The 16,205-nt window shown below is 58.3% G+C and overlaps 3 protein-coding genes across 10 annotated transcripts in view; all 3 read left to right on the plus strand.

Annotated features, from left to right (window-relative positions):
- CAMK2B (calcium/calmodulin dependent protein kinase II beta) overlaps positions 1-16,205 on the plus strand; it is a 104,343-nt gene that overhangs the window by 60,355 nt on the left and 27,783 nt on the right. For all 8 annotated transcript variants that reach the window (XM_076006272.1, XM_076006270.1, XM_076006271.1 and 5 more), the window contains exons 3-5: positions 1,056-1,115; positions 5,730-5,784; positions 11,203-11,268. In XM_076006272.1, coding sequence (XP_075862387.1) covers positions 1,056-1,115; positions 5,730-5,784; positions 11,203-11,268 — 181 coding nt within the window. The remainder of the gene's footprint in view (positions 1-1,055; positions 1,116-5,729; positions 5,785-11,202; positions 11,269-16,205) is intronic.
- The window catches only part of MYL7 (myosin light chain 7), a 149,899-nt gene that overhangs the window by 24,620 nt on the left and 109,074 nt on the right, over positions 1-16,205 (plus strand). The gene's annotated exons all lie outside the window — the stretch shown is intronic.
- The window catches only part of POLD2 (DNA polymerase delta 2, accessory subunit), a 177,380-nt gene that overhangs the window by 24,614 nt on the left and 136,561 nt on the right, over positions 1-16,205 (plus strand). The gene's annotated exons all lie outside the window — the stretch shown is intronic.

Raw genomic sequence — 16,205 nt, forward strand, 5'->3', positions numbered from 1 at the left:
TTACAGTCTCCATCAGTTTTTAAAATCTTCCTGGAACTTGTTTGAAATATAAATTTTTTTTTTTTTTTTTTTTTTTGAGACAGAGTCTCACTTTGTTGCCCAGGCTAGAGTGAGTGCCGTGGCGTCAGCCTAGCTCACAGCAACCTCAAACTCCTGGGCTCAAGCAATCCTACTGCCTCAGCCTCCCGAGTAGCTGGGACTACAGGCATGTGCCACCATGCCCGGCTAATTTTTTCTATATGTATTATTTGGCCAATTAATTTCTTTTGTATTTATAGTAGAGACGGGGTCTCGCTCTTGCTCAGGCTGGTTTCGAACTCCTGACCTTGAGCAATCCACCCGCCTCGGCCTCCCAGAGAGCTAGGATTACAGACGTGAGCCACCTCGCCCGGCCTGAAATATAAATTTATAGCTGATGAATTGCTCAATCCTTTAAGGTCACGGGGCCTCTGCTCTGGAGATGGGGCCCAAGCACCCGATGTCCCAGCGTCTCTAGGCCTCCTGTTTCCCAGCCCCAGTCCTGGGCCCTGGAGGGGAGCGGAGTGGCCACGGCACTCAGCTCTGCCACCAGCTTGCTCCTCTTGCGCAGGGGAGCCACTCTGGTGATTTCAACTCTTCTCCTGCCAGCCGGGCACAGGGCACACCCTCACCCCACCGCTCCCATTCTGCCAACCCCACTGCTGTCTGGGAAGAACAGGCCTGGCTTCAGCAGAAAGCTCCAAGTATGGAATTAGGACAAATAAGTGAAGGATTAAATCAGTTCGCTGCTAATATGCAGCACTTTGTGTTCTTGGAATCATCTGGGGAGACTTTTAGCTCCAAGTGAGCACCACTCACGGCCTCCTGTGGGCCTCTCCACCCAGACACCTGCTGCTTCGTCCCTGCCGGCAGCCCAGGGGCCACAATGGCATCCCTGGGAGGGCACGGTCACTTGCTGCTGAGTCACCTCCGCTCCTCTCTTGGTTGGCAGCCCCTGCACACCTGCAGGGGCCTTTGCTGAATGGGTGACCCGCTGTTGGGGAAGGATTTGACACCTTTTCTTTTTCTGTCCCCAGATCACCAGAAGCTGGAGAGAGAGGCTCGGATCTGCCGCCTTCTGAAGCATTCCAACATCGGTGAGCGGCCCCCAGGGCGGGGCAGGTCCCCACCCTCTCCCTGGCAGCAGTCCTTTCCTGCTTCTATATCAGCCTTTCAAAGGGACTCCCGAACTTCCTTTCCTTCTCCAAGGAAACGTCCTACCCGAAGCCCCTGAGGAAGCTCATTCTCTGCCACCCCACCCCCACCTTGAGGGTGATTGACCGGGATGGGCAGAGCGGGGACAGCCCCCCTTGGCATCAGGGGCAGGGCTCTGGTGCCCAGCTCCACCCAAGTGGACAGGCTCCCCCCACCCCACTCTGTCCCTGCGTCCTCATCTGTGGCCTTGGTGACAATGGCTGCAGACAAAGGTAAATGACACTCCCCCATGGAGCCAGCCCCCAGTGTGTGACTCCCCAGAATGCTGAGCAGTGATTCTAGTGAGAACACACCGAGACCTAAACATTCTGTGACTTAAAAAAAGCCACAAGATTGCCTGATTACAAAAGGAAAGTTTAAAAAGTTTGGAAAACAAAGTCTGATCAAAGACCCTGTCACACGCAGCCTTGGTCTGGGAGCCTCTGACTGTCCCGCTTTGCTGATCCAGGGCTCCTGGAACTCCTGCCTGGGGAGGAAGGCCCACTGTCCTGGAGTCAGTTGCCCTATGGGGGTATTTGGAGCCTGGAGCCCAGGGACGTGTGGCTGGTCTGAGCCTCGCTGGCCGGGCACATGGGGAAGGTCTCCGAGGTGGCCTGGGCTGGCCCTTGTCTCTGGCATCGAGGCTGCTGGCCCTGCCAAGGAAAGGTGGGCTCTGGCACATGAGCCACCTGGCTCTTCCTGGCAGCCCTGTCACTTGCCTGCTTCTGGGTCACAGCCCACCAGCCACGTGGAGCGAGTGCCCCAGAGAATACGGGTCCTCTGCTTGCTGGTCGCCTCCCCGAAGCCCCAGACCGAGTCCATGTTGGGGTAATAAATGCAGCTCTGGGACTTCTGGGGACTGCAGACTGCGCAGAGCCCTGGAAGTTGGCTCGGATCTCCCCAGGCTCACTTGGCCCTCCTGCCCACCCTCGCCCTCCATGGCTCCAGGCTGATCCCCGCTGTGCAGCCGATGTGGAGCACGCGTGTGCATGTGCATACCTGTGTGCACGTGTCCAGCTGCCTGTCCTTCTCCAGTGCGGGTCTCTGGGGACTTCTGAGGAGTCCAGGAGCTCAGGCCTTGCCCACGTCAAGGGGCAGCCAGGACATGTCTTGGGGCGGCAGCTGCTCTCTGCTGACTCTGGCCCCAGAGGCACCTGAGAGGCATCCAGCTTGCCAGGTGGATTCCTGGGCCCTCTCTCCAAAGCTCTGAATCAGTTGTGCCAGGGTGGGGCCCAGGAATTTGTGTTCAAAAGGGACATCCAGGGGCTGTGAGGTGGAGCTGGTTCAGGAGCCTGGGCTCTCCACATACTCACCTGGGCCTGGCTCAGGGAGTTGGCACATCCTCACTGCCTGGCGTAGGGGCTAGAACACCCTCCCTTTCCTGGTGCTCCACCGACAGGCTGGGCAGATGGGCACCCAAGGGACAGATGCTCCCTTCTTGGACCCAGCAGGGCCCCAGCGTGGAAAACAGGAGCCCCAGCTCTGGGCCCCACGGCCAGGCTGCAGCCCTGGCCGGGCTCTTAGGGTCCTGGGCCCTTGAGCCTCTGCCCAGCAGGGGTGCAGCCCCAGGGAAAGGGCAGCTTCAGCAGAGGGGAGCCCTGACACAGAACCAGGAAGAGGGGAGGGTCCCTGTCACTGAGGCCGTCCCTTGAGGTGGTCGAGCGCTGCAGGGTACCCCTCGGCAATATTTGCCACCATCCGCCTAACCCAGGGCTTCCAGACTGGACTCTGGAGATATGACCCAGGACTTTATTTATTTGCACCTATGTCCTCTGCTCACGGCGTTCACTTGCTTACTGCTTTTATTTAAATAGATTTTCTGCCAATTCACTTTTTTACTTAGCCCTGTCTGTGAAATCACGGGTCTGATGTGCTAGTTAGGTTTTCTTCTAAACCAGTAAAAAGTGCATGTAAGTATGCCACTATTTATAAAATGTTAAAAATTTTTTATAAAAAGGTGTCCATATGCATCCTGCCTCAACTCTTCACACCGACCCTGGGTGTCAAGGAGGTGGGACCCACCCCAGCGTGCCTAGGAGCCCATCTGCCTCTGCTCCCAGCCCCACCTTGCCCTGCGTGGGGTGGCAGGTGCCTGAGGGCAGGGGCAGCCCCTCCAAGAGGACGGCCCTGCAGTATCCCAGGAGCAGCGTGGTGGCTTCATGGGTAACCAGGGCCTCCTTGGTGCTGCCTGTGGGGGCTCCGAGGGGCGCCTCCCTCCATGGCCCCTTCTCTGCTCCAAGTGGGTGATTTTCATGCAGCAGGTCCCAGGTGGGGCAGCTCAGAGGGGCCACCCTGCTGGGCCCCCACTAGAAAGGGGTCACGAGGGTGAGCTTTGGGGTAACTCTAGTGGTTTTATAGAGGGTCCTGGAAGGAGGCTTTTGGGGAGTCCTAGGGGCCTGCTGTATCTTAGGGGATCCATAGGGAACCAGTGTCCGGTGAGCCAAGTGGGAGGGGGCCCTTCCTCTTGGGACAGAAGTCTGCCGGAGGGTGCCGTGTGGGAAGCGGGGACATTGGTCACAGGCAGTGCCTTAGCTGGTTGGGGTCCTGCTTGGCCAAGGTTAGTGACGGCCTGTGGACAGCCAGTGGGTGGGAGCTGACAAAGGACGTGGGCCGTGGGGAACCTCATTCTGAGGAGGGGCTGGGTGGGGGCAGAGGGGAGAAGGCTGGGCTGCCGGGCCTGGAGCAGAGACACGGAGCAGGTGTCTCTATTCTGAGCTTGAAAAAGCATCTCAGGTGCCTAAGTGGGCCCCAGACCCTGGAGCTGAGCCTCAGTCACCTGAGATTCCTCACATTTGGCTGATGGTGACAATGACAGTAGCAGAGCTGTGGCTTACGGAGCGCTCACTGTGCTTTGGAGCCTCAGGTTACATAATCAATCTTCACAACCCCTTAGTAGGTGCTATTTATCCATTTCACAGAGGAGCAGACTGAGGCTTAGGTGGGCAGAGTTACCTGCCCGAGGTCACATAGCTTGTACAAGTATCGGGGCGGGGCTGGCACTATGATTTCTGGCTCCCTGGAGGGCGTTTTGTCTGAGTTGTGGGTGCTGAGAAGGGCGTTGGTCTGGGGCTGCTGCAGCCCAGGGATCCCTGGGGCGAGGCCCAGGCCCCAGCGGCCACTCTGGGGTTCCTGGGCACACGGACATGATGGGGCCGGGCCCTGGAAGAGGCAGAGCCAGAGGAGGAAGGGCACTGGAAGCTGCTCAGAAACTAGGGCAGTGCTGGCGGGTGCCAGGAAGGGGCTGCAGCTGAGTCAGCGGTTTGCCCTGCGGCCCAGGGGCTGCGGACCGGAAGGAGGAGGCTGCTCTTCACCTTGTCGGCGCCGTGGCCCAATCTCGAGTGCTGGGGGACAGTGAGGCCTCGTAGTCCTGTCTTCCCAGGACCCAAGGAGCAAGGGCTGAGGCAGGTGCCGTGCAGACTGGCCCTGAGTCCACGCCTTGCTCTGCCTTTTGTGAGCTTTGTGACCTTAACCTTAACCTCCCTGTGCTCCAGCTTCCTCATCCCTAACCTCTTGGGGTGGGGACTGGTTGAGAAGGTTGCATTTACACACGGAGAGCAGAGAGCGCTTAGAGCAGCCCTGGTGGGCAGGGAGGGAGCACTCCATGTGTCGGGCTGTCACTGTCCTCGTCGTTCTAGCAGTGGGCAGAGTCAGCACATGGGAGAGCAGTGTCCAAAATGAGTCATTCCTAGAAAATATCTGCCGCTTGGTGCAGGGCCCATCTCCAGCTCAAGGAAAAACAGGCCTTGGGTTTGTGTGCTCCGTGCGGAAGTCACTCACTGTCCCCGCGAGCCTTCCTCGTACGTGTGTGTTTGTTCATTCATCACATCCTGCCTGGCTCCTGCCAGGCACCAGGCAGAGCGGCAGGGTGAGGGCGTGGCGCTCACAGACCGTCACGGGCAGCTGTGCACACGGTGGCCGTGAGGAGGGAGAGAGGGACAGCGCTCCATCCCGCTGACCATGCATGTGCTGGAACCTGAACTCAGGGCCCGAGCCTTTGCATGACACCGTGTCGGGCAGCTTTCCTCCAGGTGGGGGCCTGCCTGTCCGGTGTGCCGACAGCGTGCGAAAGAGACTTGGAGCGGAGGGCCGAGGGCAGCCCGGGAAGGCCCGGGGGAATAATGGGTGCATTTTCATACCGGCTTCTCTCCCACGAGAAGCTTCTCGGTGGCCCTTTCTGGGGACCGGTTGTGTGATCCCCTCCTGCTGCTCTCCTCAGTGTTTGGGAGCAGCTGAGGCCCAGGCCAGGACCGCAAGGGCAGAAGGAAACATGAGACCAGACTGGTGGCTGAGGCCGAGGGAAGGCAGGGCCCTGCCAGAGACCACAGATGCCCCCCAGGGGCCAGCCAGCCTGCAGGGCCCTCAGCCCTGCCCTCCCGCCCTCTGCAGCCTCTGCCGCCCTGTCCTGAGGGTGACCCCAGGGCTCGTGCAGCTGGCCGGTGCCTGCACAGGTGCAGGGGTGGGCAGGGGTGTGTGTCCTGGGCGACTGCCAGCCCCTTACGGCTTCTCTGTCCCCACAGTGCGTCTCCACGACAGCATCTCAGAGGAGGGCTTCCACTACCTGGTCTTCGATCTGTAAGTTCCAGAGCTGGAGCCTCTTGCCCTCACCCATTCCCAGCATTGGCCCCGGGTGGGTCCCCTAGCCCCAGGGGACAGTTCTGAGCCCCGGCCTGGGCCACTCCCTCAAGTGTACCTCTGCTAATGAGGGTCACCTTGCTCTAAGCCACCCGCTCAGCCTCCCTCGCCTCTCCTAGCTTGCTTTGCACCAGGTTTATTGGGCCCTGTGGAGGCTGGACCACCACGCCGGGTCCTCCTCCACCAGAACGAGCGTGCTGGAGGCAGTGGGGGGCAGAGGGGAGAGGGAGGACCCCAGAGGAACAGTCAGAGGCTTCGTTCACCTTCCTTCTCTTGGTGCCCTCATCATGCCTGGACTGGGGCACCGCTGGCTGGTGTGAACATGTGTGTATGAGTGTGAGTGTGAGCATGAGTGTGTGCCACATGCAGGTGTGTGAGCATGTGAAAGTGAGAATGCATATATATAGGTGGGGTGTGCCTACATGTGTGTGCCTTGCATGAATGTGAGCATGTGCAGGTGTGTGCATGTGGGTGAGTTTACACAAGTGTGTGCATGCATGATTATGTTTGCATGAGTGTGTGCATATGTGTACATGAGTGTGCGCGTGTGTGCATGGCATGTGCACACATGAGTGTGCATGTGTGTGAGTGTATGTGTGTGCATGTGTGTGTATGTGTGCAGTAGCTGAGTGAGAAGGCGTCTGGGGCTGCTGCCGCCTCTCACTTCCTGCCGGATTTAGAAGCAGTGATCTCATCTCCCTCACTCTTGACAGCTCCCGATAAGCAGCACTATATTTAGCTGTCAGTGAGTCAGTGCAGCTCTGGGACCCTGGGCTGGAAAGGGGCCTATAGGCCTTGGCTTGTCCCCGTGGCCTCCAGGCGGCCACACAGCCAGGAAAGCCCGGTTGTGGTGCTATTGCCATGGTTACCACTGTGCCCTCTCCGCGGCTGCTGTGAGCGTGCAGGCCAGGCCAAGACAGGACGTGGCCCTCTCAGCTCCTTCTCCCTCAAATGACAGTTGTCTGGGCCATGGGGCATGCAGAGCTGAGGTGGCCTACATCCTTGTGGGGTCCTCTGGTCAAGAAGGTCTGGGACTGTCCCTGCAGGGGCTTGGCCACCACTCAGGTTGCCCTGTGTGTCCCATAAGACACCACCTCAAATTGCCAGCCAGGTGACTGGGACTGACCTGGGACACAGCCACCACTGCTCAGCCAAGACTGCGCCCTAGAATATCTGTCCCATGGCACTGGGGGCTGGCAGGCTCACTGCTAGACGTGTGTGCCCAGACCCACTTCCACCTGCCTATTTTCCCAGAAAGACAGAGAGACCACTGGGCTGGGGGTGGCCCTCTCTGGGGCCCCTGGTAGGCAACAGATCGTTGCATGTGTTTCAGTAGCTTAGAAAGGGAGAGAGAATGGCGTGTGTGTGCATGGGCGTGTTCATGTATGATAGACTGTAGTGTCTCCTGGCTGGCTAACCACATGGCAGCAGGTGTAGGGAGAGGCTCCGAGGCAGGCTGGGAAGAGGAAGTTGGCCTGTGAGTCTGGAAGGCCCTGAACGCTCTTCTCTCAAACCTCCATGGCGCCACCCATGAGAGCCTCCAGGGCAGCAGAGGGAGGGGCAGCGGTTTCTGGGGTGGGCGTGCATCACCTTCAGGAGACCCTGAGGCCTCTTGGCAGTTTGGGGGTTCTGTGGATTCTGGGGGGTTGTCTCTATTCCTCATGCCTGGAAATGTCACAGGGCTTGAGGACTGGGCCTGGGCATAGAGGGTCTCACACACCTGCATGCCCAGAGGAAGGCGGCTCCCATGTGGGCCATGGCTGCAGCCTGGAATCGCCATGTGTCCCCCGTGGCCCAAGGAAAGGGAAGCATGGGGGCCAGATGTGGGACCTCCAAGACCACACCCCTTCTGGGCCAGCACTGAAGCTCCCAAACCCCACAGCAACCTACACAGGAGACACAAACTCTCTGCCCCAGAGCCCTAGACCACCAGGTGGTCCTGGCCAGGAGTCCCAGGTGCCCATCACCCCAAACTACAGCTTCTGAGCACACAGTGCTTACATGCCCGGCCCCGGCCGCACGAGGCTCTCCTCAGAGGGCTTCTCCGGTGCAGCCCAGACTCAGGACCTGGATGCCTTTTTGCCACTATTTTGTGCTTGAATTGAGGATCTATAGCACTTGATCTGGGAACTGTGTGTGCTGAGACCTAAATAGTTATTCATGCAGCACTGGGGCATGCCAGTCCCTTGCCTGGTCTACACCTAGGATTTGATTTTCCTGTTCCATGCATGTGGATGCATATAAACACATGTACACACATGCACACAAACACACATGTACACACCAGAACACAAACTGGTATACATGTACACAAGGGCGTGTGCAGGCACACACATGTGCACCTAAATATAGACAAACCAGTATATATGAACACAAGTGAACATATAGGCACATATATGTATAGACATCCACACAAACACACACATATGTGCACACACAAGCTGGTCTACCTGTACATGGGCACATACAAGCACAGCATGTGTACTCACATGTCCACACACATGCATAGCACACATGTGCATACATGCACACACAAACCAATATACATGAACACTGGTGCACATACATGCATGCGTATATGTGTACACACATGTACACATGTGCACACAGACAAGTACACATGACTACAAATGTAGACACAACCATACATGTATGTGTGAGCACATATGCATACATGTGTATATGTACAAACCGGTATACATAAGTACACACATAGGCACACATATATGTGCACAGGAGCATACCAGTATACATGTACACATGTGTACGCATGCACACACTCTCACACAGACAGGCCAAGCTCAGGAACCAGGCCAGATGCCCCTAGGCCCCACCTAGGCATCCTTTTGGTTTTTTGTGGTCAGTGGTTACTCAGTTGCAGAACGGTGATGGCCCACGGGGAGCGAGAGGAGAGAGCTGTGGAGGAGGGAGGGGAGCTGAGCTGGAACTCCGCAGCTGACTGCGGGTGCATGTTGAGGGACACAGAACAGCACAGTCAGTTGGGCAACAGAGGCAGAGCCCCTGTCCCCAGCCCCCAAGCCAGGACAGGAAAAGGGGTGAGGAGAGGGAACCCCCAGTCCTTTAATGTCCTGTTGTGTGTCAGGGACCGGATGGCTCTCCATGCATTCCATCCTCACGTCACCCCAAGAGTCTGGGGTCAGTGGAACCATTGGGGCGTGCGTTCAGCCTGGAGCAGGCCACACTAACACTCCACACTTCCCTGCTTTTATTTTTCTCCAGTGCTGAGTGAACACCCACGCATGCCATGGTCACCTGTTCAACAGTCCCCCCTCCCCTGGGTCATCCCTGCCGTGGACCAGCCCAGCCCTGAGTGCTGGGCACAGAAATAAGGAAGACCCCGCCCCACCTTTCAGAACTAATGGGTAAAACTGAATGCAAATGGAGAAGCCCCAGCACCCAGGACAATACCCTGGAGCCGGGTGGAGATGGGGCAGAGTGCAGAGGAGGTGTCCTCAGGGCCTCACAGGAGGGAGATCCTGCCTTCCCAGGGGAGGGAGCCACTGGATGGAGCCTTCCAGCAGACTCAGAGCAGCCCAGGTGGATGAGGGGCTCCACCTTGCTCCCCTGGTGGGCATCAGCCCCCACCACCTTTCTGTCCATGCCCACATTACACGGCTCAGGGGACCCTGGGCAGCCACACACTGTCCAGGTTCCCAGAGGCCCTCCAGACAGTGACTTCTGCCCTGGGGGTCTATCCTGACCGTGGGGCCTTATGGCCACTCACTGGGTGGGTTCACAGGGTGGGAGGGTGTGTGAGCAGAGACCTCCCCTCTGCCTGTCATCTCTGTTCTCCTCCTGGAGATGGCACTTTGAGTACCTCAAGGGCTCAGCCCACCAGGGAGATCTGGGCACCATATCTTCTGGCCCCTCTGCTCCTCCTCGATGGCCGCAACTCCGGCCTTGGCAGCAGGTTGAGGAAGGGAGACCGGATGTTCTCAGACTTGGAGCTCAAGTCACCATGCCTGGGTATAACACTGCACAGTCCTGGCTAAAGCTGCTGCTCACTCTGGGCAAGTCACTTAAATCTTCGAAACTAGTTTTCACATCTATAAACTGAGTGCCAGTGTCATGGAATAGTTGTGAAGACTGAAATGTTAAATGTCATTATATACGAGTAAGCACTTGGTAAGCTGTCAGACCTGAGTGATGATGGTAATAGAGTGGAGGTGATGATGCCAGTGGTGGCCGTGGTAGTGATAGTGATGATGGTATGATGGCAGTGATGGTAATGGAGGTGATAGTGGTGATAATGATGGTGATGATGGTGGTGATGGTGATGGCGGTGGTGATGGTGGTGGTGGTGGTGATGGTGGTGGTAGTGGTCATAATGGTGATGATGATGATAGTGATGGTTATGATAGTCATGATGGTGGTGGTGGTGATGGTGATGATGATGATAGTGGTGGTGATGATAGTGATGGTGGTGGTGGTGGTTGTGGTGGTGATGGTGGTGGTGGTGGTGATGGTGATGGTGGTGGTGATGGTGGCAGTGGTGGTGGTGGTGATGGTGGTGGTGGTGGTGGTGGTGGTGGTGATGGTGGTGGTGATGGTGGCGGTGGTGGTGATGGTGGCGGTGGTGGTGTTGGTGGTGATGATGGTGGTGATGGTGATGATGGTGGTGATGGTGGTGATGGTGATGGTGGTGATGGTGGTGATGGTGATGGTGATGATGATGATAGTGGTGGTGATGATAGTGATGATGATGGTGATGGTGGTGATGGTGATGGTGGTGGTGATGATAGTGATGATGATGATAGTGGTGGTGATGATAGTGATGATGGTGGTGATGGTGGTGATGGTGGTTATGGTCATAGTGATGTGGTGATGGTGGTTATGGTGGTGATGATAATGATGATGGTGGTGATGGTGGTTATGGTGGTGATGATGGTGATGATGGTGGTGATGGTGGTTATGGTGGTGATGATGGTGGTGATGGTGGTTATGGTGGTGGTGATGTGGTGATGGTGGTTATGGTGGTGATGGTGGTGATGATGGTGATGATGGTGGTGATGGTGGTTATGGTGGTGATGATGGTGGTGATGGTGGTGATGGTGGTTATGGTGGTGGTGATGTGGTGATGGTGGTTATGGTGGTGATGGTGGTTATGGTGGTGGTGATGTGGTGATGGTGGTTATGGTGGTGATGATAGTGATGATGGCAGTGATGGTGGTTATGGTGGTGGTGATGTGGTGATGGTGGTTATGGTGGTGATGATAATGATGATGGTGGTGATGGTGGTTATGATGGTGATGATAGTGATGGTGCTGGCAACAGTGATGAAAGAGACAGGGTGATGGGGATCTCCAAAATCTGTGACCCCTGCTGCTTTTCCCATAGGGTTACTGGTGGAGAGCTGTTTGAAGACATTGTGGCGAGAGAGTACTACAGCGAGGCTGATGCCAGGTGGGTGTGGAGCCCTCCCCCCCCCCCGTCCTGCCCCCACTTCCCTGATACCTTTGGCTGTCCCTCCTTCGGCCCCACTCCTGCCCCTTCCAACCCACATCTGTTCCTGTGCAGCAGTGTCCCCTCCCCAGCTGAGTGGGGGTATAGGTCTGCCCACCGGCCAACAGCCCCACCTGGCCCTGCTGGGAGCTCTCTGAATGGGTCGAAGGAACAGGGGCAGCTCGTGTGTTCCGGCTCCCACTGGGGTCATGGCCCGGCCTACACCTTTTTCCCTAGGCTTAGAACTGGCACAGAGTGGGTGGCTGGTGAGGAGAAGGAAACGTGTGGTCGCAGGCTGCCTTGATGTCTCCGCCCATGGTCCATGAGGGGCACCCCTTGGCTAACCTTCCCCATGGAGATGAGCAGTTCCTGATTGCCTTTCCCCTTCCATGGTGTCCTCACGGGGCCACCTTGGGCCCCACCAAGCTTAAGCATACAGTGAAGGGAAGTGGGCAGCCTACTGGTGGCAGCTGGCTGGGAAAGGTGCCACTGGCTCTCCTCCCAGGGCCAGCCTCCTTGCTCACCCACACCCCAGGGCACTGGGCATGGGAGACCCAAAACCTCAGCACAGGGCCGAGAGGCCACCTCTCCTCTGTGCCAAAGGCCCCGTTCACAGGGCTTGGCCCCAGGCCTGTGGGTGCCCCAGTGTGGGGCTGGGACCAGGGGACTTGGGTTCTGTTGAGGTGGGGCTTCCCTCGGACCTCAGGACAGCCCTTCCTGCGGGGCCAGTGGGATGAAGAGGGACAATGGTCTCAGAGACGGTTGTTTGTGGCATGGCTGCTGGGGGCCAGATTGAAGGATGGCAGGTGTCAGCTGCGGTGGTGACAGGGCCCCTGTCCCTGGAAGGATAGGTCACTGCTGGCCTGCTGTGGTCCAGGCCAGATAACGCCTGACCCGTGACAGGGATGTCACTCATAACAGTGCATCTCACCTCAGGGACAGCTGAAGGCGTCACTCTGCCCACCCGCTGGGCTACGCCCACACTCTGCCCCAGAGAGGTGCATTTAAAAAAGAAAAAAGGCCAACAGTGGTCCTTCTAGGAAGTGGAGTTATGGATGATTTTATACTTTTTATCTTCTTTGTCTGTTTTAAAACTCTTCTTTAATGAGTATGGATTATTTTCTAATCAGGAAAAATGAATATTATTTTTTAAAAGCAGCTTGATGTGACTCACTTCGGCGCCAGCCGGCAACTTTGCCCATCGCATCGGGCCACGTCCCGGTATGGGCAGGCGTATGCGGCCCTGGTGCCATGGCCTCCCAGGGGCCAGCGGGGACAGACACGGGCTGGAACCCTACTCTTGGCCCAGACCCCAAGGTGCTCAGGGGGACCAGATTCTTTTCTTAGGCTCCCGAGGAAGGACTGTGTGTTTTGCAAACAGCCTGGAAGTGGCCGGTTTCCTTGGAGTTGAGGGAGACTAGGTTTTTCTTTATATTCCACTGACAGGAAAAGTAGAGGGTGGAAGGGAGCCACCTCCTCCCGTCCTGGAATGCTGCAGTGGGAGTCAGCACGGGCGTGCTGGTGGGGCCTGCTGGGCAGTAGACAGGAGCGTCCCCGATGCCCATCTAGTCACCTGCAGGGCAGGCGGGGCCTGGGGTGGGCCCAGTGCCCTGAGGTGCCGGTAGAGGCAAGGGTGGGGCACATGGCTGCCCAGAGCCTCCCAGCCACAGATAGGACCCTACGGCCTAGGCTCCACCTGGACTGAATCCCCCGGGTACTGCCCCCGGGCCTGGCATACCCCACTCCTCCCACGACCCACACCCCACCTGTGCACCCCACCACTGCCCCTGCCTTGTCCTGGCCCCCGGTGACCTGCCCTCTCTGATGCTTCCTTCACCTCCTTGTCAATGTCCTCCAACCGTGGGAGCCACTCTGCTCCTAGGGATCCCTCCTGGCCCCTGTGCTCATCAGGTATTAGGAAGGACCCACTCCACCTGTTGTCCCCCAATTTAGGGGCTGCTTACGAATCAGCCGCCTCTGAATGCTGCGTCCCCACCCCCAGGCAGAAGCTGGAGGGGCAGCTCTGGCCACAGGTGGAGGGTCATGTGTGGCGTCCTCATCACGCCAGCGGCTTCCCTCCCAGAGCGTTGGCCCCTCTGTCCCGTCCACAGGCGCTGCCTCCACTTCTCACTCACTGCCCCCTCCTACCCAGCCCGCGTCCCCAACGGACACGCAGCCCCCACGCCTGGCCTAACAGCAGGGGTCCTACCCGCCTGGCTGTGGGGACCCCTACCAGGACTGGAGTAGCCTCAGGGTGGGCTCAGGAAGGAAGAAGCTCAGGAGATGCATGAGCTGTTCAGGTCCTGGGAGCCCTCACCAGAGCAAACTGTAGAGTGCTGGCAGAGACTGTCTGCTCCACCAGGCACCTCCCTGCCCACGCTGATGGCAAGTGTCGCCACCTCCTGCCCAGGGCACTCCCGATGTGGCAGGCACCCCTGGGTGTTTGGGGATCCCTGGGAACTGGCCCAGACGATATGGGGACTCTGGGCCGGGGTTTCTCCCTGTCCCACCTACAAACCCCTAGTTTTCTCTTACACACTCTGCTGCCCCTCTTAGGGCTTTAAGCCTCAAATGGAGCATGCTCAGTAGCAGACTGTGAGGTGGGGACAAGCAGCCCGAGTCCCACGGAGGGGGCCAGGATCCAGGTGGCCATGCGGCAGAGGCTGCCGCAGAGGGGAAGGCCGCGGGTGGGAGGGGAAGCTGTGGAGGGTCCTTCTGGGCTAGCCAGCCCCAGCCCCACCCAGAGGGTCCTGCACCCAGGCCTCAGCGGCTCAGGCTTCCTCTCTTTCTTGGTGAGCCTTGTGTCCCGCCAGGAGGAGGTGTCATCTCTGGCTGTGCCTCTGCCTCCAGGCAGCTCAGCCTGATGGAGTCTGAGTAGAGGCCTGGGGAGCTCTACCCCACAGGCATGGTCGAGCGTGGCGGGGGAGGGGAGCTCGGCTTACCCCGGTGGAGCCAGGGTGTACGGAGACAGGAGTGGGCCGAGCCCCTGGCCAGAGCAGGTTGGGGGGCGCTTTCCTGGTGAGACAGATCCGGCTGGGGGGGCGGGGGCAGGTCATGAACGGCCGCCCAGCTGCCTGCCCAGGGCCTGGAGCTGCCGACCAAGGGGCACCCGGTGGATTTCTGGGTGAGTCGCCCCTCAGGAACAAGAGGAAACGAGACGGAAAGTACTTTGCTGCATTCTTTCTAACCAAGCCTGGAAATTCCTCCTTGGAGGAAGCAGGACCTTTACCTTGGAGTTGATGGGGAAACAGGAGTGTCATGTCTTTTTCAAATCAGGGGAAGCAGAGTTCAAAACATTTAGAACCTGCTCTTTAGAAACCTTAGGAAGCAGAATGGCTTATGAGAGATGGCAAAAGGGACCCTGTGAGGTGCTCACTGTCCCCAGGGCGAGGACATCAGAGCCCAAACTGAGAATAACTGCTTGGGAACAATGCTGACCCCACAGAAGTGACTCCCTAGACTATTCAGAACCTGATCAAAGGCCCCCAGTCGGGTGTCCCGCCTGGAGAAGGCGGTATGATGTTGACAGGTGTGGCAGGCGGGACTGCGTGTCCAGCGAGTGGGCCTCGAGTCTGCTGAGGGCCGCGGTCTCAGACTGGAGGCCAGGACAAGACGCCTGACCCCGGAGCTTCAGTCCCCCCAGCCCTGGCTTCCCGTCCTGGGCGGCCTGCAGGAGGCGGAGTCCACCCACCTGAGTGAGGCCCCTTGGCCCGCTGTGGTCAGTCTCAGGCCTTGCCATGGCCACAGCTGGCCAGCTGGCCTGCAGGGGCTGAGCACCGTTCAAAGTAACAAGGGCAGGGCTCCTCGGGGACGCGGGCAAGGGACTACTCCAGGCAGGTGAGGGTCGTGGGGAGAGGGTGCCCCTCACAGTGGCTCTCCATAGGCTGGCTGCAGGGACGCAGCCCGACCCAAGTGGCAGGGGCAGGAAGGGAGGCCAGGAGACCCCAGAGCATGGGGTGGCGATGGGATCGTAGTTCCTGCCCTAGTTGACATAGAGGGAGGCCACCAAGGGGGTCTCTCCCACAGGTTTGGGCCTGGCTCCTGTGGAATCCCACAGACCTCAGGAATCCATCATCCCTTTAGGAGTCTGGGGGCTGGGCGTCTTCAGGGAGGAAACTCAGGTTCACTTTTTAATGCAGTGGCTGCCACTGTCCACATGTGGCCAGGAGGGGTGGGAGTGTGTGAGGAAGGGGGCTGGGTTCCTGTGCCCTCCCAGAGTTTACCATCAGGAAAGCAAAGTCCACTCATCCTGCTGACCTTGGTCACCCCACTGGACCCCCTCTAGGATCTGGCTAGGACGGGGTTCTGAGGGAGCCTGTCTGTCCCTCCGTTCCCCCTGCCTGAGGAGTCATGACTGAGACTAGCAGGTGGGCTCCAGGCAGCCTGTGGCAAATGCCTCCAGCCAGCAAAGCAGCCTTCATGGTGGCTGCTGTCACCCTGTGGCATGGAGCTGTCCTGCTGGGTGGGGGCACCTGGGAGGAGGCAGGCTCCAGCCACAGGGTCTCAGTGTGCAGAGGCTGGGTGACAGTGTATCTACTGTGCTCCAGGACAGGTGTCAGGGAGGTGGCCTGGGGGCAGCTTGGCCTCTCCCAGCCAGTTTTGTCGTGGAAGGGCCCCAGGACTTCTGTTCACAGCCCTCCCTGGCTACCGAATAGTTGAAAGGGAAGCTCCCTGTGCTCAGGGCTGCTCCCGTGCTAGAAGAGTTGGCTGTGCACACAGGGTCCCTGCCTGAGCCCTCAGGCCCCTGGGGGCAGAGCTAGACCCGCCCCTCCAGTGCAGCTAGAACTGAGCCGCCCACCATGGCAGCCACTAGCCATCTAAGCCATGGAAGCTTAGGTTCACATCTGTTAAACATGATTAAATAACACGTGCACAAGTGCACCATTGCTGCTCCAGAG

Source organism: Microcebus murinus, chromosome 9 (assembly GCF_040939455.1).
Source record: "Microcebus murinus isolate Inina chromosome 9, M.murinus_Inina_mat1.0, whole genome shotgun sequence".
NCBI lineage: Eukaryota > Metazoa > Chordata > Mammalia > Primates > Cheirogaleidae > Microcebus > Microcebus murinus.